The following is a 20,276-nucleotide window of genomic DNA, read 5'->3' as shown; positions in this document are numbered from 1 at the left end:
ACTGCTCCGCACCGGCCGCCGTGCAGGCCACTGCTTCACCTCTAATTTGCGGTTTTCACTTGCGATGTGTCTTGCCATGCATGCTGTCGTATTTATTTTCTTTTGGAATGGGCTCTTTTTTCTCATTCATCTTTTATGTTTTTTAACTTAGCTGGTTGATGGACTGCTCTTGCTGTGCTGGGTTAGACTGCGGCTGTCGGGCTGGGTGCTGGGCTGCGGCTGCTGTGCTGGGTTAGACTGCGGTTGTTCAGCTGTGTGCTGGGCTGCGGCTGCTGGGCTGGGTGATGGGCTGCGGCTGCTAGCAGGGCCGGCTGAGGCTGCCCCTCTGGTGACGATGTCCCGCGCCCAGCTGACCGCCTCCTCTGCCAGCCGGCGCGCCCGCGCGGAGGGTATACGCGTCGCGACTGCAGCGGTCGCGGCGGCGACGCGAGCAGCGGCGCCGGCAGCAAGCCAGGGCCGCCGCCGTCGCCGTCCGGCCTCTGAGTTTCACCGGTACGGACGGGCGGCGCCGTGTCCTGCCGCCCTCCACCTGACCTGACCCGAGCCGCCCCTCCCCGCCGCGCCGGCTCGCCGCCGCAGCAGCTGACACCGCCGCTTGTACTACACTTTTAGTTTTGACAACGATCGTTTTTCTTCGTTTTATTTATTTACCAAAACATGCCTGCCTTTGGAAGCAGGTGCATAGCTTGCTTGGCTACCAGAAGAGTTTCCCCATTGTCAATGATGCTTACACGCATAGATTCATGATATTGATGTGTGTTGCTGAAATGCCCTCGTGATGGCGGCTGCATCTGACTAAGGCAGAGCTGACTGTCCCGCCCCTGTCCCCGAACTGAGGGGGACTGTACCGCCCCTGTCCCCGAACTGAGGAGGAGGACTGTCCCGCCCCTGTCCCCGAACTGAGGGGGAGGACTGTCCCGCCCCTGTCCTCGCGTTGAGGGAGCGCTGATTGTCCCACCCTTGGCCTCCAACTGATCAAATACTGACTCTCCCCCCCCCCCCCTCCGTCTGCCGGCAGTCGGCCAGGAGCGGGTGCTGGTGACCCACATCAACAGTCCGTCTCAGTTTTACGTGCAGCGCTGCTGCCAGAACCGTCAGCTGCAGGAGCTGATGCGGCGCGTGGCGCAGTGGAGCCGCAACCCCGACAGCAAGCGCAACAAACACCTGCTCACACTGGCCAAAAGTGAGTGGCCCGGCCGGCGGCATTGGGCGCGCACTGTGTTCAGTGGTAGACCGGTGCGCACTGTGTGCGTCGTCCAGACTCTACGGGCATTCAGTTAGTGATTTGTGTACCTATATTTCACGTGCTATTTTTGATTGTTTGAAATGTACGGAATGCGATTTTGATTACGTAGATTTGCAGCACTCTCTAGCACGAATGACTAGGAGAGTCGTGAATGTGCTTCTTGTTTCCCACATCCGGCCATGATTGAATAGTTGCTTTGAGAGTATAGTCTCCCGCTGCCCCTGCACAGTGTGCAGATATAACTGACGTTTCCTGTATAGTTTTCACTCGACGGTGCGCTGTCTGACTCTGTCTCTCTCCTGCAGACGAGCTCTGTCTGCGCAGTACCGCGGCTGTGTGTGACCCAGTTCTGCGTGTCGCAGTACCGCGGCTGTGTGTGACCCAGTTCTGTCTGTCGCAGTACCGCGGCTGTGTGTGACCCAGTTCTGTCTGTCGCAGTACCGCGGCTGTGTGTGACTCAGTCATGCCTGTCGCAGTACCGCGGCTGTGTGTGACTCTTCTCTGTGTCCTTCAGACGAGCTGTGTCTGTCGCAGTACCGCGGCTGTGTCTGTCGCAGTACGGCAGTTATCTGACCATGTTTCTCTCTGTCCTTCAGACGAGCTGTGTATGTTACAGTACCGCGGCTGTGTCTGTCAGTTATCTCACCATGTTTCTCTGTGTCCGACATACGAGCTGTGTATGTTCCAGTACCGCGGCTGTGTATGTCGCAGTACGGTAGTTATCTGACGGGGTTTCTCTGTGTCCGACATACGAGCTGTGTATGTTCCAGTACCGCGGCTGTGTCTGTCGCAGTACGGCAGTTATCTGACCATGTTTCTCTGTGTCCGACATACGAGCTGTGTATGTTCCAGTACCGCGGCTGTGTCTATCGCAGTACGGCAGTTATCTGACGGGGTTTCTCTCTTGCAGACGAGCTGTGTATGTTCCAGTACCGCGGCTGTGTCTGTCGCAGTACGGCAGTTATCTGACGGGGTTTCTCTCTTGCAGACGAGCGTGTATGTTCCAGTACCGCATATGTGTCTGTCGCAGTACGGCAGTTATCTGACGGGGTTTCTCTCTCACAGACGAGCTGTGTCTGTCGCAGTACCGCAGCGATGGCCGCTGGTACCGCGCCCGCATCATCGACGTGTACCCGCCGGGCGAGGAGGGAGCGCCCTTCGAGTACGAGGTGTTCTATATCGACTACGGTACGTATTAGAGGCCGAGCTGGCCGGACAAGCTGGATTTGTTTTTTAGCACATGTTTTTTTTTTCACATTTGATTTTCTACTGTGACCGTGCCATTTTATGCAGCTGCCGTAGCTTCCCCTGGCCTTCCACCTCCGTACCGGCCGGTGCTGTCGAGCCTTCCCCTCCTCTTCACAAGGTAGCCAGGCCCCCTCCCGGCCCAGTCTTCCAGCCCGTGTCACTGACGCCCCCTCCCCTACACAGGTAACCAGGAGCGTGTGCTGGAGTCCCGCCTGCTGCCCATGTCCGGCCCGCTGGCCCGCGACCACGACATGGCTCTGCTCTGCACCCTCTGGGACCTGGTGCCGGCCGGCGGCGCGGCCGCCTGGAGTCCGCGCGCCACACACGCCTTCGCCGAGCTGGTCCGAGGGTGAGGCGGGGGCGCAGGACAGGGGGAGGGTGATTTGGGTAGAGTGAGTCCCTCGTGAGCTCTGAAGTCGGGCATTCGAAGGTGGCGTAGACCGCGGCTGTGAAGTGGCGTGATATTCTAGTCGGCATGGCAGCTACTGATTTCTGTACCTAAAACGATGCTGCATCTGGCTTTCATGTTTCCGCTAGCCTTGCCGCATGTGGTGCAACCTTCTGCTCCTTACCTTCCTCTAGCTAGCTCTAACTCTCTCGTCCTCATCTCCACTCCAGTGTCCGCCCTACCCCGATCTGCCCATTGTCCGCCTTATTCGCGGCCCTTCCCCTGACTGCCCCGCTCCCCGCCCCACTCCCTGCCCCTCCCCGCCTCCCATTTCTGACCCCCCCCCCCCCGCTCTGCCGTTCCACAGCGAGTCAGTGGCGATGACCACCATCAGCGCGAAGCCGGGCCGGCCGCGCGAGGTCGAGATGCTCAAGATGCCCAACCGGAACATCGAGGCCGACTCGCCGCAGTCGGTGCGCGACCACCTGGTGTTCCTCGGCGTGGCCAGCTACGTGGGAGGCGCCGCCGCAAAACGGTAACGGCCAGGGACGGGGACGGGAGACCCTACCGGCAAACGGTACACCTGGGACTGAGGGAGTGGCCCAAACGGTTCCGGAGGGATGGGGACGGGGACGGGAGGCCCTGCTGGTAAACGGTAACAGCCAGGGACTGAGGGAGCGGCCCAAACGGTTCCAGAGGGACGGGAGACGGAGGCAAACGGTAACAGCCAGGGACTGAGGGACGGGAGCGGCCCAAACGGTTCCAGAGGGACGGGGGACGGGGACGGGAGGCCCTACCGGCAAACGGTACACCTGGGACTGAGGGAGGGGCCCAAACAGTTCCAGAGAGGCGGGGTACAGGGTGGCGCCACCGCCAGACGGTAACAGCCAGGGACGGGGTGTCCAAACGGCACTGGACGCGTTCCCAACGACACAATGGGATGGGTGTGTGACCCAGGGATGGGGAGGGGGTCCAAATAGAACGGGAAGGAGGGGTGACCATATACCCTTGACTTACCACCAAAAGGTGCGGGGAGGTCAGGGGAGGGGGCGAAGGAGATTGCTCATGAACAAAGTCGACATGACCATATGCGCTATCAAAGCTATCCACAATGACTTACTGGCTGTAAGGATTTCTCGTCATCGATAAAGACGCCACCCCTGATCCTCATGCCTCGTGTGCACTTGGCGGCAGGTGTTACCTCCATCTCTGGCCCGTGCCCGTGTCTGACAGGTCGCTGACGGGCCCTCCATGTGCGCTAGGTCTCGGGCGGCGCCCGGCTCGGGAGTGGCCGCCAGCGCCGGCCGCCGGCCGCCGCCCGCCACCCCGGCCGTCACCGTAGCGCGGATGGAGAGCGCCACCGCCGACCGACGCCAGTTCTACGCGCCCGAGCACCTGGCGCGCGGGTCTCAGACGGACGTACTCGTCAGCCACGTGGACTCGCCGGAGACGTTCTACATCCAGCAGCTGGGCGTCCATGCCGAGGTGGGGGCCGCTCAGACTTCAGTAGTGGGGCACATCGAGGTGGGGGCCGCTCAGTGGTGTGGGATGGCGCGGGGGGATGTTAAGCTTTGGCACGGTACAGGGAACCGCTCCTGTCGAACGGTGCTGCTAACTGTCGACTGTGTGCTGCCTGCTCTGACGGGCAGTTTTCCCGTCCCTTCCCCGTCTAACCGAGTCGTTCGTTGTGTTGGCAGTACCTCTCCAATATGATGGACGAGATCCAGCGAGTGTACGCCAAGAGCTCCAAACACGCGCTGCTCAACCCGCAGAAAGGTATGGCCAGCCAGCCAAGTGGACACCGTTGTCCCAATCAGCGGGTTCGCCTGTAATTTGGGACAACATCCCAGTCCATTTTGAATGTGTCGTTTGTCCAATTATGCCTCCCTCCGCCCAGCCAGTCGCGCTGTTGTCGTGTGTGCTGACCGCTCGTCGTCCTGTGTGTTTCCTCTGTGGAGCAGGCCAGGTGTGCGTGGCCCAGTTCTCGGTCGACGGCAAGTTCTACCGAGCCGAGATCGAGATCCTGCTCTCTCACGGCATGGTGGACGTCTACTACGTCGACTACGGCAACCGCGAGCGTATCTCACTGCAGGCGGTGCGCAAAATCGAGGACAAGTTCATGGTCATCCCCAAACAGGTGGGTCGCAGCCCAAAACTCTGAGCGGGTCCGGTCAGTCAGGGGAGGCTAGGATGGTCGTCGTTGTGCCCAGTCGGGTACTGCAGCTCTGAAACAAATAGAGGGACATGATAGTGACTGGTGAGGGTCGGCGACCCTCCCTGTAACTCCTCATGACCGTGCTCTTGACTTAATTTCAATTGCTTACTGGAACACTGGGCTGTGCATTGTGTAGAATACGTTGACAGCTGGTCCGCGCAGGTGTGGAATGACCGTTACCGTTAACACCTGGTCCGGTGTGGTATGACCATGTACCGTTACCATTAGCACCTGGTCCGGTGTGGTATGACCGTGTACCGTTACCGTTAACACCTGGTCCGGTGTGGTATGACCGTGTACCGTTACCATTAACATCTGGTCCGGTGTGGCATGACCGTGTACCGTTACCATTAACATCTGGTCCGGTGTGGCATTACCGTTACCGTTAACACCCTGGTCCGGTGTGGTATGACCGTTACCATTAACACCTGGTCCGGTGTGGTATGACCGTGTACCGTTACTGCTCACACCTGTCCGGTGTGGTATGACCGTGTACCGTTACCGTGGCGTTAACACCTGGTCCGGTGTGGTAAGACCGTTTCCCGCTACCGTTAACACCTGGTCTGGTGTGGTATGACCGTGTACCGTTACTGCTCACACCTGTCCGGTGTGGTATGACCGTGTACCGTTACCGTTAGCACCTGGTCCGGTGCGGTATGACCGTGTACCGTTACCGTTAACACCTGGTCCGGTGCGGTATGACCGTGTACCGTTACCGTTAACACCTGGTCCGGTGTGGTATGACCGTGTACCGTTACCGTTAACACCTGGTCCGGTGTGGTATGACAGTGTACCCCTGTACCGCTAACGCCTGGTCCGCTGCTTGCAGGCGTTAAAGTGTCGTCTGGCTGACATCCAGCCGATGAACCCCCAGTCCGGCTGGGAGGACGCGGTGCGACAACAGCTCATCGAGGCCACCGACAACTGCGTGCTCAAGGTTGGGAGGGGAGGGGGTCCACCGACAGCTGCAGCTGCGTGCTCAAGGTGGGGAGGGGAGGGGGGCATTGACAACTGCGTGCTCAAGGTGGGGTCCAGCGACAACTGCGTGCTCAAGTATGGGAGGGGCATTGACAACTGCGTGCTCAAGTTGGGGGGGGGGTGGAGGGAGAAGGGACGTGATTGAGGGGGTACAGACCGGGTTAGGGCCTCGCGATGTTGAGGGGGGAGTCCCGTGCAAGAATGGAGTTTCGCTGCTCCAGCCATGTACGTGAGATCGTGACGTGTCTTTCTGTCAGAGGTAAGTCAGGTGAGGTGTCTGTTTGTCAGATGTAAGTGGTGAGGTGTCTTGTCTGTTTGTCAGGATATGACCTGTTTGTTTGTTTGTCAGATGTACGTGGACAGCGTGGACTCGATCTCTCACGTGGTGACTCTGTACAAGTGCCGTTCGGATGCCGACATCTGCATCAACGCCCTGCTGGCTCAGCTCAGCTGCGTGAGAGGCACCGCACCCAGGTCAGTTATAGTCCAGGACTCCAGCCTGTGGGTCACCTAATACCCCACAGCTCAGCTGCGTGAGAGGCACCGCGCCCAGGTCAGTTATAGTCCAGGCTGTGGGTCAACTAATAACCTCACAGCTTAGCTGCGTGAGAGGCACCGCGCCCAGGTCAGTTATAGTCCAGCCTGTGGGTCAACTAATACCGCCCACAGCTCAGCTGCGTGAGAGGCACCGCGCTCAGGTCAGTACTGTGGGTCAACCAGTACCGCTCACAGACTTCAGCTCAGCTCCGTGAGAGGCACCGCGCCCAGGTCAGTACTGTGGGTCAACTAATACCGCCCACAGCTGAGCTGCGTGAGAGGCACCGCGCCCAGGTCAATTATAGTCCAGCCTGTGGGTCACCTAATAACCCTACACCTGAGCTGCGTGCGAGGCATCGCGCCCAGGTCAGGTATAGTTTCAATACCGCCCGCAGACCTCAGCTGAGCTGCGTGCGACGGACTGCGCCCAGGTCAGTACTAATATGGCACCCCAGGTCAGTTGGTACCGCACCCCACCACCACCACCACAGCTGAGCTGAGCCCAGGCCAGTACTAGTCCGGCCCAGGGTTCAATTGATTCCCCAAATAGCTGAGCTGCGTGCGAGGCACCGCCCCAGGTCAGTTGGTACAGCTCCAGACAGGCCAGTTTGTATCGCCCACAGCTGAGCTGCGTGCCAGAAACATCCCCAGGTCAGTAATACCACACCTGTATGTCAGTCCCTTACCGCCCGCGAGACATTGGTCCCGCTCCCAGGTCATTTATTTCAACCTGAAGGTCAGTTAAGCAGCTCAAGTCTGTTCAGGCAGCCATGAGGTCAGCTATAATAGCTGATAGGCGGCTACATTTGTCGCCTGTTCACACTGTTTTCATGCCAGGTGCGGGCCGCCCGGTCACTCGAGTCATGCAGTTTCCAGTATGTGGCGTCAGTTACTGATTTAAATGTAACGAATATGCTGCTGAGAGATGCATGGCTGTTCTGTATATTTTGGGTGTCGCTCAGCTTGTGCCGCCTGTAAGGAGGAATGTCCTGACACCAGTATTCTCCACGTCTGTCCGTACCCCTAGCACGCGTACGGTCGAGTACGGGTGGAGTCGGGAGGCGCCCCTGCTGACCTCCCCGTCTACCCGTACCGCCAGCGCCCGCACGGTCGAGTACGGTTGGAGTCGGGACCGGTACCCTCTAACACCGGTACCCCTCTGTTTGTACCGCCAGCACCCGTACCGTCGAGTACGGGTGGAGTCGGGACCGGTACCCTCTAACACCGGTACCCCTCTGCCCGTACCGCCAGCACCCGTACCGTCGAGTACGGTTGGAGTCGGGACCGGTACCCTCTAACACCGGTACCCCTCTGTTTGTACCGCCAGCACCCGTACGGTTGGAGTCGGGACCGGTACCCTCTAACACCGGTACCCCTCTGTTTGTACCGCCAGCACCCGTACGGCTGGAGTCGGGACCGGTACCCTCTAACACCGGTACCCTCTGTTTGTACCGCCAGCACCCGTACGGTCGAGTACGGTAGGAGTCGGGACCGGTACACTCTAACACCGGTACCCCTCTGTTTGTACCGCCAGCACCCGGACGGTCTGGTACGGTTGGAGTCGGGACCGGTACCCTCTAACACCGGTACCCCTCTGTTTGTACCGCCAGCGCCCGTACGGGTGGAGTCGGGACCGGTACCCTCTAACACCGGTACCCTCTAACACCGGTACCCTCTAACACCGGTACCCCTCTGTTTGTACCGCCAGCACGCGTACGGTCGAGTACGGGTGGAGTCGGGACCGGTACCCTCTAACACCGGTACCCCTCTGTTTGTACCGCCAGCACCCGGACGGTTGGAGTCGGGACCGGTACCCCCTAACACCGGTACCCCTCTGTTTGTACCGCCAGCACGCGGACGGTCGAGTACGGGTGGAGTCGGGACCGGTACCCTCTAACACCGGTACCGCTCTGTTTGTACCGCCAGCACCCGGACGGTTGGAGTCGGGACCGGTACCCTCTAACACCGGTACCCCTCTGTCCGTACCACCAGCACGCGTACGGTCGAGTATGGTTGGAGTCGGCACCGGTACCCTCTAACACCGGTACCCCTCTGTTTGTACCGCCAGCACCCGTACGGTTGGAGTCGGGACCGGTACCCTCTAACACCGGTACCCCTCTGTTTGTACCGCCAGCACGCGTACGGTCGAGTACGGTTGGAGTCGGCACCGGTACCCTCTAACACCGGTACCGCTCTGTTTGTACCGCCAGCACCCGGACGGTCGAGTACGGTTGGAGTCGGGACCGGTACCCTCTAACACCGGTACCCCTCTGTTTGTACCGCCAGCACCCGTACGGTCGAGTACGGTTGGAGTCGGGACCGGTTACCCTCTAACACCGGTACCCCTCTGTTTGTACCGCCAGCACGCGTACCGTCGAGTACACCAAAGTGGGCTGGGAGCCGACGCGCGAGGTACCGGCCGCGTCCGGCTCGTCGGTGGCCTCCTGGCCGCCGTCGGCCGCCCGCCAGTCGTCGGAGCGGACAGGCACCGCCTCACAGGTACGGTACGGGTCACAGCCCACAGGCACCGCCTCACAGGTACGTGTATTGCGCGTACTGTTACCGCCTCACAGGTACGAAATGGGTCACCGGCACCGCCTCACAGGTACGTATTGCGCGTACTGGTACCGCCCCACAGGTACGGTACGGGCTGGGTCACATGCACCGCCTCTCAGGTACGGGCTTGGTCACATGTACGAAGTGCGCTTATGGGTACCGCGTCCTAGATGGTTGCGAGCTACGTCCGTCACAGGTACATACAAACACACCGTCGCCGCGTCCCAGACATGAACTGAGTCCGTCATAGTGGCGAACGCACCGGTACCGCGTCACAGTGATATACTGAGTAACAAGTACGAATGGAGTCCGTCACAGGTACGACAGGACTGCACGCACCGGTGCCCCGCATCACGGAACGTATGCACTGCGTTCGTCACAGGTATAAAGTAGACGCACTGGTACCGCGCCCCAGGTATGTATAGTCGACTACAGAATGATGTTCCACTCCTCAGAAGCTATCAGTTGACCGGAACGCTAAGTTGTGCCGTTTATCGCGCAATTAAAGGGACCCTCCCACCTTCAAAAAAGTTTATGAATTGGCATGAAAGTGATGTCGCCCGGTTCAGAAAGAGCGAAAACGAATATCTACCAAATTTCACCGAAAAATATTCACCGGTTTTCAAGATATTAGACTTTTACTTTTGTTTACTTTTTGGGATCTCCGCTGTTCCTAGCGACTTTATTTGGAAGCAATAGTTTGGGAGCTGAAAGTGCGGCACTTGTTGCGCGCAAAGCAGCATATACCACCGCGTACTACAAAACGCTTTAGTCAAACATTTAAAAATCCTTAGATATATTATCTGCGCTGACGTCACACATTCAGAGGGGTATTCCTATGCATTAGCCCCTCTGAATCAAAATGATGCAATTTTGAAATTCAATATTTCCGATTTAAGGCATTTCTCGATGTTGTGAGTGCCGAAACCGGTAATTGTGAGCCAGGGACCCCATTTTGGCTATCTCAACTAAAATCTAATGTTAAGGTGGGAGGGTCCCTTTAAGCGTGTCGATTGTGAGCATTGGGACAAAGCTATAATTTGTGAACTCAGCCCGTGTGATGCGGCACAGCCTACCACTCCAGGCAAATATTGCCTGTGAAAAGTGGAACATCATTCTGTAGTCGACTATACACGTCCAGATACGCCAAATTTGGGGCCCGGCTGACCTCTGCCCGGCCGCTGAGCCCTGGCGCGGTCGAACCTCTGTCTCTGACCTGTGACCGTCCCGCAGTCGTCGGCCGGCGAGGCTGCGCCGGTGGCTACCAGCACCGGCTCGCTGGACGTGGCCGTCTGCCACTGCGAGTCGCCGGCCAAATTCAGCGTCCAGATTCGCGGCGAGATCACCACCCTGGAGCGGTGAGTCGGTCAGAGGCGGAGGGAAGGGGTGGGTGGGGCGGGGGAGGCGGCAAAGGGACAGGGGCCGCGCTCACTGCCGTGAGATGTGGGCGCGAGCGCTGTGATGTGCCGGGCATGTCGGGAATGAGGTACTGATTTCTCAAAAATAAAATGTTTGCTTCCGGTATTTTGGTATTGTATTCTGATGCGAATTAGGCTATCTGCAGGCTCACTTCTTCGCATGAAATCAACAAATTATTTGTATTGGCTCTGAAAATATGTTTTGGGCTGTGCTACTGAGGAAGACGTGCCACTCCGCCTGACGATGTGGGTCCCTGGCCCCTGCTGTCTCCCCACCTCTCCGTTAACCCGTCTCTGGTCTCTTACGATGGCCGTCCCCGTCTCCCCGCCAACCCGTCTCTCGCCTCCCGCCGGTAGGATGATGCGCGAGCTGCAGGAGCTGTACGGCGGCCCGCGGGCGCCCTCCCGGCACGGCTACTCGTGGCGCGCCGGTGACGTGGCGGTGGCGCGGTGCCGCGGCATCGACCAGCGCTTCTACCGCGTCCGGGTACTCTCCGTGCCGGAGGAGGCTGCCGACCAGGCCAAGGTGGGCGCGGCGCGGCGCTGACCCCCGGCAGTGCAGCACACTGCCGGGTCCAGTCTCACCGGACCGCACGGCACCGGGCAGTGCTCGCCCAGGGTGCTGGCGGCGGGGTGCAGTGAAAATGTACATGCCTATCTACAGACTATGTACATGTCCCCGGTCTCTATATTAGCGGTATGCTCCTCTCAGCTGAGGCACTGGAGCCTCGCGTTATCCCCGTGCAGGGGTTTGTACTCTCTCTCTGACCGCGCTCTGGTCCGTCCCCAGGTTTTACTGATAGACAATGGACAGACGGCCTCTGTACAGATGTGTGTCCCCTCTCTGACCGCGCTGGTCCGTCTCCCCGCAGGTCCTACTGATCGACTATGGACAGACGGCCACCGTACAGCAGAGCGATATCTCCGTGATGGCGGCTCAGTTCGAGGAGCACCGCGCCTTCGCCCTCGAGTGTCACCTGCACGGCATACGGCCGGCCGGTCAGTGTCAGACACAGTGTCACAGGTGTCAGACGCAGTGTCACCGGTGTCAGGCGCAGTGTCAGACATAGTGTCAGGGGTGTCAGTATCACCTACACGGCATCCGGCCGGCCGGTCAGTGCCAGACACGGTGTCAGGGGAGGCAGTGTCAGAGGCGGTGTCACCGGTGTCAGTGTCAGGTGCACCATCAGACGCAGTATCGAAGGCCGTGTCAGTGTCAGGCTGTTCCACAGTCCCACACGGGTGACCCGATGGCCGGGGGTCGCGCTGGTTGGGTCCGGTCAGCTGTCCTACGCTGGAGACATTTACACTTACTATGGTTCATGTGATAGCTCTGTTTTGGGATTGGGATGCCAGCCTGTCGGTCTGTGCTCCGGCCGCCCTTACCGACCCTTCCCCGTTCCCCTGCTCAGGCGACCGCGGCGTGTGGACCGGCCGCACCTGACCGCCCCCCCCCCCCACTCCCCCGTTCCCCTGCTCAGGAGACCGCGGCGTGTGGACCGGCGTGGCCAGCGAGTTCTTCAAAGACATGATCGACAAGTCCAAGAAGCTCTTCCTAGTCTCCAAACTGGTGAGTGGAACGTGGACTATTCAGTTGAATATTCATTATTGGTCACTTATTAATCGCGTGATGTCTTATCTTAGTCCATTCGTAGCCCTTTTGCCTAGTATTTAACTTGTGACGAGTATCACGGCTGCTCTGTGACCTGACCTGGTGGTGCCTGTCAGCCGGCCGACGGGAGCGTCCCTCGCAGCCCTATGACCTGACCTGACCTGACCCCCGTCCCTCAGCCGGCCGGCGGACAGCGTCCCTCTCAGCTCTCCTCGCTGCCCCATGACCTGTGACCTGACCTGACCCCCCTCCCTCAGCCTGCCGGCGGACAGCGTCCCTCCCAGCTCTCCTCGCTGCCCCATGACCTGTGACCTGACCTGACCCCCCTCCCTCAGCCTGCCGGCGGACAGCGTCCCTCTCAGCTCTCCTCGCTGCCCCTATGACCTGACCTGTGATCTGACCTGACCTGACCCTCCCGCCGTCAGCCGGCCGGCGGACAGCGTCCCTCTCAGCTCTCCTCGCTGCCCCATGACCTGACCTGACCTGACCTGACCTGACCTGACCTGACCCTCCGTCCCTCAGCCGGCCGGCGGACAGCGTCCCTCTCAGCTCTCCTCGCTGCCATGTGACCTGGAGGCGGAGGAGCACAAGACGGTCAGCGCGCTGGAGCCGACGCGCCGCATCCGCACCAGCCTGGCCGGGAAGCTGGTGGAGCAGGGGCTGGCCTTCAGTAACAGCCGGTGAGTGCCGCGGTCAGGGACTGGGGTGGTGCACAGGGACCGGCCCAGGGGTCAGGGGCTGGCCTTTAGCGACAGCCGGTGGGTGGCGCTAACAGCTGGGGACCAGGGACTAACCCAGGGACCGTCCCAGGGTCGGAGGCAGGCCTTTAGCAACAGCCGGTGAGTGTCGCGCCGCGCTCGGCGACGGACGGGCACGGTAATCGCGGTCGGACGGACGCCGCGGTCGGGGTCTGTGAACGAACTGAATCTAGGCGCTCTTACAGGGCGGCACTAAGATTATGGCTGCGTGCCATACGAGTTATACACACCAGCCCGTTTGCTTTGATCTGTGACCTCTGACTTGTAACCTCTCTGAGTTGTGTCCGCTGATCTGTGATCTCTGACATGGGGCCGTGTCCTGTGCCCTCCCTCCCACCGGTCAGGTCCGCCAACCTGTGCGAGACGCTCGGCGCCGCGGAGGAGGAGGCCGGCGGTCTGGCGGCCTCGCTGCAGTCGGCCGTGCGCGGCACCCGTCCGCCGGGCGCCGACGGCTCCGGCGCCGACGGCGAGCTGTCCAACGACCTGGACGGAGCGGCGGCGGGAACGGGAGGCGGCTCGCGCGCCTCGGACGGCACGCTGGGAGCCGAGGAGCCGGCCACGCCCTGTGAGGAGGACCAGGTGAGGATGGAGTGGCTGAGAGAGGAGGGTGGTGACCAGAGAGGACGGGCGGCCCGGAGAGGAGGATGGGGGATCAGAGGGGACGGAGTGCAGGATGGGTGGAAGAGGGGAGGGCAGGGGACCAAAGAGGACGGAGGGGACTGCTGGGTTGGCACCGTCCCATGTCGTCGCCGCTGGGCTGACACCGCTCCCTGTCGTCGCCGCTGGACTGACATCGTCCCTTGTGTCACAGGAGATCCCGCTGGGCTGACACCGTCCCCTGCCTCCACAGGAGATTCCGCTGGGCGCCGACTGGGCCACGCTGCGCGCCGCGGCCGCCGCCGCCGCCGCTGCGGCCTCGTCGGCGGCGGGCTCGTCGGTGGCGGCGGCGGAGGCGTCGGCGGCCCCGGCGCCGGCCGAGGGGTGCGTGACGCCGCCGGGCGAGCCGGGCCGACTGGAGATGAGCATGCTGGCGGCCGAGGAGGCGGCCGAGCTGGTGCAGCAGCGCTCGGCAGAGGAGGACTGGCTGCCGGCCGTGGTGCCCAGCGAGACGCGACTGCGCGCCATCCCCACACACGTCACCATGGCCGGCTCCATCTACCTGCACACATACCCGCGAGGTGGGTGTATTACTGTACTTCACACAATATAATATACCCGTGAGGTGGGTGTGACTAGTTCCTCACTTACCGCGCGATGGGTGGAACTGTACTTCACACAGTACATACGTACCAGCGAGGTGGGTGTAGCTCTACACCGTATACACTTACCCGCGTGGTGGACTGTGCGCCGTCCTTACACTCCTACACCCGCGGTGGGTGTGACTGTGCGCCGTCCGTACACTCCTACACCCGCGGTGGGTGTAGGAGGTGGGCTGGGCTGAGTTTTTGGACACGCGGGCTAAGCGATTCTGATGGCGTTTGGCGTATTTTGACTGATGATCTGTTGCGTTGTCGCTGAAGTTAGAATGTCAATAAGTGATAATCGAATAGTCGGGATTGTGTTTTCCAATGTGTAATTATCTCCGGGTGGTGTTATCTTACACTCCGCCACCGGGTATCCTCAGGCAAGGAGACGTTGGACGTGATAAAGCAGGCGCTGAAGACTCAGTTCGAGGGCTCCCAGCCGAGGCCCTGCGACAGCTACTGGTTTGACGGGCAGCCGTGCATCGCCAAATACTACCTGGACGAGGGCTGGTACCGCGCCCGGGTACTGCAGGTACGGCCCCAGAGGTGCAGTGCAAGGGCACAACACCTGGGCGAGGGCTGGACACTGGCTGAGGTACAGCCTGGACAGCACCGTGTGTCGTCTGTACCGTACCTGTACCGTGAACTGTCTGTACTATCTGTACCTTGTAGCGTCTGTACCTTGTACGGTCTGTACTGTGTACCTTTTGTATTGTACCTGTAACCTGAACTGTCTACCTGTACCGTCATGTACCGTACCTATACCGTGAACCGCCCGTACTGCCAGGTGCACAAGGAGAAGGTGACGGTGCAGTTTGTACCTGTATCTGTACAATGTACCGCCTGTCCCGCCAGGTGCACAAGGAGAAGGTGACGGTTCAGTTTGTACCGTACCTGTACCGTCTGTACAATGTACCGTGTACCGTCTGTACCTGTACCGTGTACCGTCTGTACCTTGTACCTTGTACCGTGTGTCCCGCCAGGTGCACAAGGAGAAGGTGACGGTGCAGTTTGTACCGTACGTGTACCTGTATCATGTACCACCGTGTACCGTTTTGTACCGCCAGGTGCACAAGGAGAAGGTGACGGTACAGTTTGTCGACTACGGTAACACTGACCGCGTCAGTCCGACTGAGCTGCGCAAAAACATCATCATGGAGTACGTGCCGATCCAGGCGCTGCTCTGCGAGCTGCACAACATCGTACCGGTGAGTGCGCCGGCATTTGCGACCGGCTGTACTGTCCCTCACTGTCCCTCCACATCTTGCCTTGCCCTGTCCTGTGCCCCCAGCCCTTCTCTACCGTCCCCGTGGTCTCCGCCCTGCACTCCATTTCCCCCTACGTCCGCGCTCCCCTGACGTGCCTGTCCTGCGCTGTCCAGTCTTCCCCTGCAATCCTGTCCTCCTTGCGCTGTCGACCTGCTGTCCCTCGCTCTGCTCTGCCACACCAGGACCTAGTGTGACCTCTGACTGACCAGATATATGACGGACAAGTGACCACCCACCGCAGCTGTTGTGTTCTTGTTGATCACAGATCACAGCCGCCGCTGTTATTGTTTGTGTTGTTGACCAGTGACTCCCGCTGCAGCTGTTGCTGCTGTTACTGCTACTGTTGTTGACCAGACCCCCCCCCCCGCGGCAGCTGTTGTGTTGTTGACCGGTCCTCCCCCCCCCCCCCGTCGCAGCTGGCCGAGGACGGCAACTACTCAGTGAAGGCGCTCAACTTCATCCACTCCCAGATCGTGGAGCGCGAGTGTCACGTGGAGATCCACCACTTCAACGCCGACTCACGACGCTTCTTGGTTAGTATCCGGGCCGCGTGGGAGCGGAGGGGGGAATACGGACGACAGCACTGACAGCACCCGGCACCCGCCGCCTCCTTGTGGGTGGCCGCCGCCCCGGGGTGAGGGGAGGGGGCAATACCACCACAGCGCCGACTCGCGACGCTTCCTGGTGAGTTTAAACGTTCCTGTCTCTTCGTCACGATTTCAGTCCCGCCGCATATGCTCGGCAGTAAAGTTGTAACTCAGGGTGTTGATGTATTGTGTCGTGGCCGTTTCCTAGGCAACCGTCTGACCCTTCCGCTCCGCCATCTGACCCCTCCTGTCCTGCGCCTGACGACCCACCTCTCCGCTCTGGCAGGTGTCGATCCGTTTAGCGCAGAGCGGCCTGGACATCAGCGAGCTGCTGGTCAAGATGGGTGACGCGCGCTACATGACAGACGCCGAGCTGTCGGCGGCGGCGGCCGGCGCCTCGGGCCCGCTGTTGGACGTGCTGCTGCACCGCTCGCCCTACCCGCGGCTGGCGCTGCCGGCCGGCGTGCTGGTGCCCGTCACCGTGGCGGCGCTGCTCAGCCCGGCGCGCCTGCTCGTGCAGCCGCAGCGCGTGGCCGGAGAGCCGAGCCCCCAGCTGCGACTGCTGGCCCAGCACCTGACAGAGATCGACCAGCTGGCCGACCGGATGGCGGACGAGGCCGGCGCGCAGCCGCCGCTCGGCGACCCCTGCGTCGGTGAGGGGCGGGGACACTGAGGGAGACGGGTGCCAGTCGCAGCCGCCGCTGGGCGACCCCTGCGTCGGTGAGGGACAGGAACACGGGGAGACGGGAGAAGGGGAGCCGGGTACCAGTCCCACCCGGCCCTGGGCGACCCTTGCGTCGGTGAGAGACGGGGGATAGGGGAAGACTGGTTGGTGCCAGTCGCAGCCGGTCCTTGGCCATGACTTGCGTTGGTGAGGGAGTGGCCGTCTGTACCTGGCGGAGATATTCGTCTGGCTGTCCCAGCCGTCGGTCTCTTTAAATGCGCGGCACCGTCCCTTAACCCCATTCAATATGTCAGGCTCTCCGTGTCTGTCGCTGTACTCTGCCGATAACGCCTGGTACCGGGCTGTCATTACCATATGTCTGTCTGTGTGTCAGGCTCTCCGTGTCTGTCGCTGTACTCTGCCGATAACGCCTGGTACTGTCTGTCTGTCTGTCTGTCAGGCTCTCCGTGTTTGTCGCTGTACTCTGCCGATAACGCCTGGTACCGGGCCGTCATTACCATATGTCTGTCTGTGTGTCAGGCTCTCCGTGTCTGTCGCTGTACTCGGCCGATAACGCCTGGTACCGGGCTGTCATCACCGCGCTGGAGAAGGACCGGGCCACAGTACAGTACGTCGACTGGGGCAACAACGAGACCGTCAGCGTGTCCAGGTCAGTGGAGACGCGTCGCACGCACATACCCCGTGGCCTGTATGTCGGAAAATTTCAGTTACACTTATCGAGCGCCAATAAAGAAATTGCTTTCGCCTATTGTCCTACCGCTTTGCAGGCCACGGAGCGCGCGCCGCCCGACTCTGTATTGTTGCTGGAATTCGCCGCGGCATGTGTCGTAGATTGTCACCGAATGCTGCCGACTGTGGGCGGTGTAACGCTGGTTGACTGCAGGGCGCTGGTCTTAAGTCATTATCTGTGTCTGCCTGTCTTTATTTGACCGTGCCGCGTCGCCCGTATCTGACGGTATCTTACCGTCTGTACGGCTCGTATCTGACCGTCCCTCCGTGCAGTCTGCGGGAGATACCGGCGGCGCTGCGCACCCTGCCGGCCTGGACGCTGCTGGTGGAGCTGTGCCGCCTGGCGCCCGCCGACGCTTCCGGGTGGTCGCCGGAGGCCTTCAGTGCCATGCAGGAGTGCCTCTTCAACCCAGACGTACAGCTCTGGGTGCGCGTCAAGGTAATGCGGTGACGAGAGCGCGCCGGGAGAGGAGAAATAAATACGTTCTTATTCAATATAGGCTGCACATAGGATTATGTATGTCGAGATGCAGCCACTTCAACCTAGGCTGATGAATTTTGTTCCGTTTTGGGCCGATGAATATTGCTCAGTTTTGACAAGTGTTGTTGGTTGCCGTGACCGTAAGTTTGATTATCACTGAATTCTCTTTGGATTGATCTGGAGGGGGCACCGGTCCCTGCAGTGCCCCCGCTCGCTGGACCGCCTTCTTCGCCTGGCCCTTTTACGTGACGGTTTTTACTCGCGACAGACCTTCACTGAGGTGTGCGGCCCATGTCCAATGTCCATGTGTCCTTGTGTCCTTGACTCTTCGTCCTTGTGTTACACCCCGTGACCGTGTATCCCGTCAAGTGACCGTCTGACCCTTCCTCTGGGACCGTGTACCCCTCCCCCTGTGACCGTGTGCCCGCCCGCAGCAGAGTCTGCGGGAGCCTCCGTCTGACCCTCCCTCTGTGACCCGCCCTGTGACCGTGTGCCCGCCCTGTGACCGTGTGACCCGCCCTTTGACCGTGTGCCCCTCCCTGTGACCGTGTGCTCCTCCCTGTGACCGTGTGCCCGCCCTGTGACCGTGTGCCCGCTCGCCCGCCCGCAGCAGAGTCTGCGGGTGCCGCCGTCTGACCCTCCCTGTGACTGTGTGCCCCTCCCTGTGACTGTGTGCCCCTCCCTGTGACCGTGTGCTCCTCCCTGTGACCGTGTGCCCGCTCGCCCGCCCGCCCGCAGCAGAGTCTGCGGGAGCCGCCGCTTGTCGAGTTGGTTGTGTTCGACGACCCGGCGGCCGCCGAGGTGAAGACCCGCCTCGCCTACCAGTCGGTGGTGGACCGCGGCCTGGTGAAACTGGCCACCCCCACCCACCGCTAGGAGCGCGCTGCCGGGGGAGGGGGGCAGCACCGCGCTGCGGCCTGGTGAAACTGACCACCCCCACCCACCGCTAGCCGCTGCCGGAGGGGACGGCAGTGTTCCGAGGCTGCCCGTCAGTGGAGGGAGCCCACAGGCCGTCAGTGAGGGTATCTCGCTGACGACCCTGGCCGTCAGTGAGGAGTATCTCGCAGACCCTGGCCGTCAGTGAGGGGTATCTCGCTGACCCTGGCCGTCAGTGAGGAGGTGGTGAGCGAGTGAACAGACCCTCGGCTGCCACTGAGAGACACAGTCCACAGCGGTGGCCGGGGCCGGGACCAACAGGATCAAACTGAACGCCGCGGACGTGTTGTCGCTTAATCCGGAGTGTCGTTCCGTCGTCGTTACGCCCGGCCGGTGGGCAATGGTACAACGGCCTGTCGTAGTGCCTTTGCGCCAGCTGTGCGCGGTCGGCCCGCCTTTGCGCTAGCTGTGCGCGGTCGGCCCGCCTCTGCGCCAGCTGCGCGCGGCTCTACGCTACTCTGCGCCAGCTGTGCGTGGTTGGCCCGCCTCTGCGCCAGCGGTGCGCGGTCGGCCCGCCTCTGCGCCAGCTGTGCGCGGTTGGCCCGCCTCTGCGCCAGTTATGCACGTTTGGTCCGTTATGGCTGTGTTTAGAGTGTTTTCCCAGTGACAGTTTGACCTAATGTTTCAGCGACAAACTGCGGATCTTGTTCAGTTGAGAAGAGAAATACATTTCTATTATTATTTCATTTTTTTTCCGGTGCATGTAATCTCACGATTGTACAATGTTTGTATGGGAGAGTGGGGCAGAGCGGCCACCTAACGCTTCTTACGATGCCGACGCTTGTTTTTTTGAACTTGGAAAAAAAAACTTGGAAGGATTCTTTCTATACCAATGTGTTCCCTATTAAGTTGCCTTTTAATTGCGTTTCATTTCAAAGGCGTTCACATAAGGGAGATATTGTCAACACTTCAAACCTATGCATTTTGGCCACTGCCCCATGGCCTGGGGTAAGGCGAACACCGCCGACTTCTGAAGTCCCGATATGAAAACAGAATAGTTACCTCATGTACATTCGTGTAGGGTATTTGATGGTGACAAGATTTAACCCGCGCCTTGCTGGTGGCCTGAGTGGCGTCGTCCCCGACTGCGTCACCAGGTGTGGGGTAGGTTCCCACTTCAGCCGTAGCCTGGTGGGGGGTGAATAGAACGGCGGGAGGAGCAGGCGCTCTCTCCTATAACCCTCACCCCTTTGGGGAGCAATTTGCCCCCCCCCCCTGTGGTTTTTCCTAAATAGCAAGAAAATGGCGGCGCACAGCGCCGCCAAACTTTCAGTACCTTCCCGGGCATCAATTTGACACCTTCACACAAAATTTCAAGTCTTAGGTCACCTTAGATCGGGAGTTATTGAGGTCAAACTGAAGTCATGTTCGAGCAAAAAATGAGCAAAAA

The 20,276-nt window shown here is 60.3% G+C and overlaps 2 protein-coding genes across 3 annotated transcripts in view; both read left to right on the top strand.

Annotated features, from left to right (window-relative positions):
- The window catches only part of LOC122388662 (tudor domain-containing protein 1-like), a 54,716-nt gene extending 43,583 nt beyond the window's left edge, over positions 1-11,133 (top strand). Inside the window, exons 6-17 of the mRNA XM_043379932.1 lie at positions 1,019-1,183; positions 2,312-2,434; positions 2,678-2,843; positions 3,250-3,417; positions 4,145-4,367; positions 4,580-4,658; positions 4,844-5,019; positions 5,927-6,034; positions 6,425-6,549; positions 8,976-9,111; positions 10,402-10,526; positions 10,944-11,133. Coding sequence (XP_043235867.1) covers positions 1,019-1,183; positions 2,312-2,434; positions 2,678-2,843; positions 3,250-3,417; positions 4,145-4,367; positions 4,580-4,658; positions 4,844-5,019; positions 5,927-6,034; positions 6,425-6,549; positions 8,976-9,111; positions 10,402-10,526; positions 10,944-11,133 — 1,784 coding nt within the window. The remainder of the gene's footprint in view (positions 1-1,018; positions 1,184-2,311; positions 2,435-2,677; positions 2,844-3,249; positions 3,418-4,144; positions 4,368-4,579; positions 4,659-4,843; positions 5,020-5,926; positions 6,035-6,424; positions 6,550-8,975; positions 9,112-10,401; positions 10,527-10,943) is intronic.
- A 362-nt stretch (positions 11,134-11,495) lies between these two features.
- Positions 11,496-19,567, top strand: LOC122388674 (tudor domain-containing protein 1-like). Of its 2 annotated transcripts, XM_043379967.1 has the most exons (13): positions 11,496-11,585; positions 12,068-12,156; positions 12,721-12,878; positions 13,301-13,535; positions 13,807-14,134; positions 14,581-14,732; positions 15,056-15,082; positions 15,295-15,408; positions 15,885-16,001; positions 16,342-16,708; positions 17,260-17,389; positions 17,743-17,908; positions 18,689-19,567. In XM_043379967.1, the coding sequence occupies exons 1-13, from the start codon at positions 11,516-11,518 to the stop codon at positions 18,824-18,826; spliced, it is 2,091 nt and encodes a 696-aa protein (XP_043235902.1). In that variant the 5' UTR covers positions 11,496-11,515; the 3' UTR covers positions 18,827-19,567. The 2 variants fall into 2 exon arrangements, with proteins under 2 accessions (XP_043235902.1, XP_043235901.1); XM_043379966.1 differs by lacking the exon at positions 15,056-15,082 and having other exon boundaries at positions 15,268-15,408.
- Positions 19,568-20,276: the final 709 nt, after the last annotated feature.

Source organism: Amphibalanus amphitrite, unplaced genomic scaffold (genome assembly GCF_019059575.1).
Source record: "Amphibalanus amphitrite isolate SeventyFive unplaced genomic scaffold, NRLGWU_Aamphi_draft 000330F_arrow, whole genome shotgun sequence".
NCBI lineage: Eukaryota > Metazoa > Arthropoda > Thecostraca > Balanomorpha > Balanidae > Amphibalanus > Amphibalanus amphitrite.
Note: the sequence above shows the minus strand (reverse complement) of the source record. Positions and strands in the feature narration are given on the sequence as shown.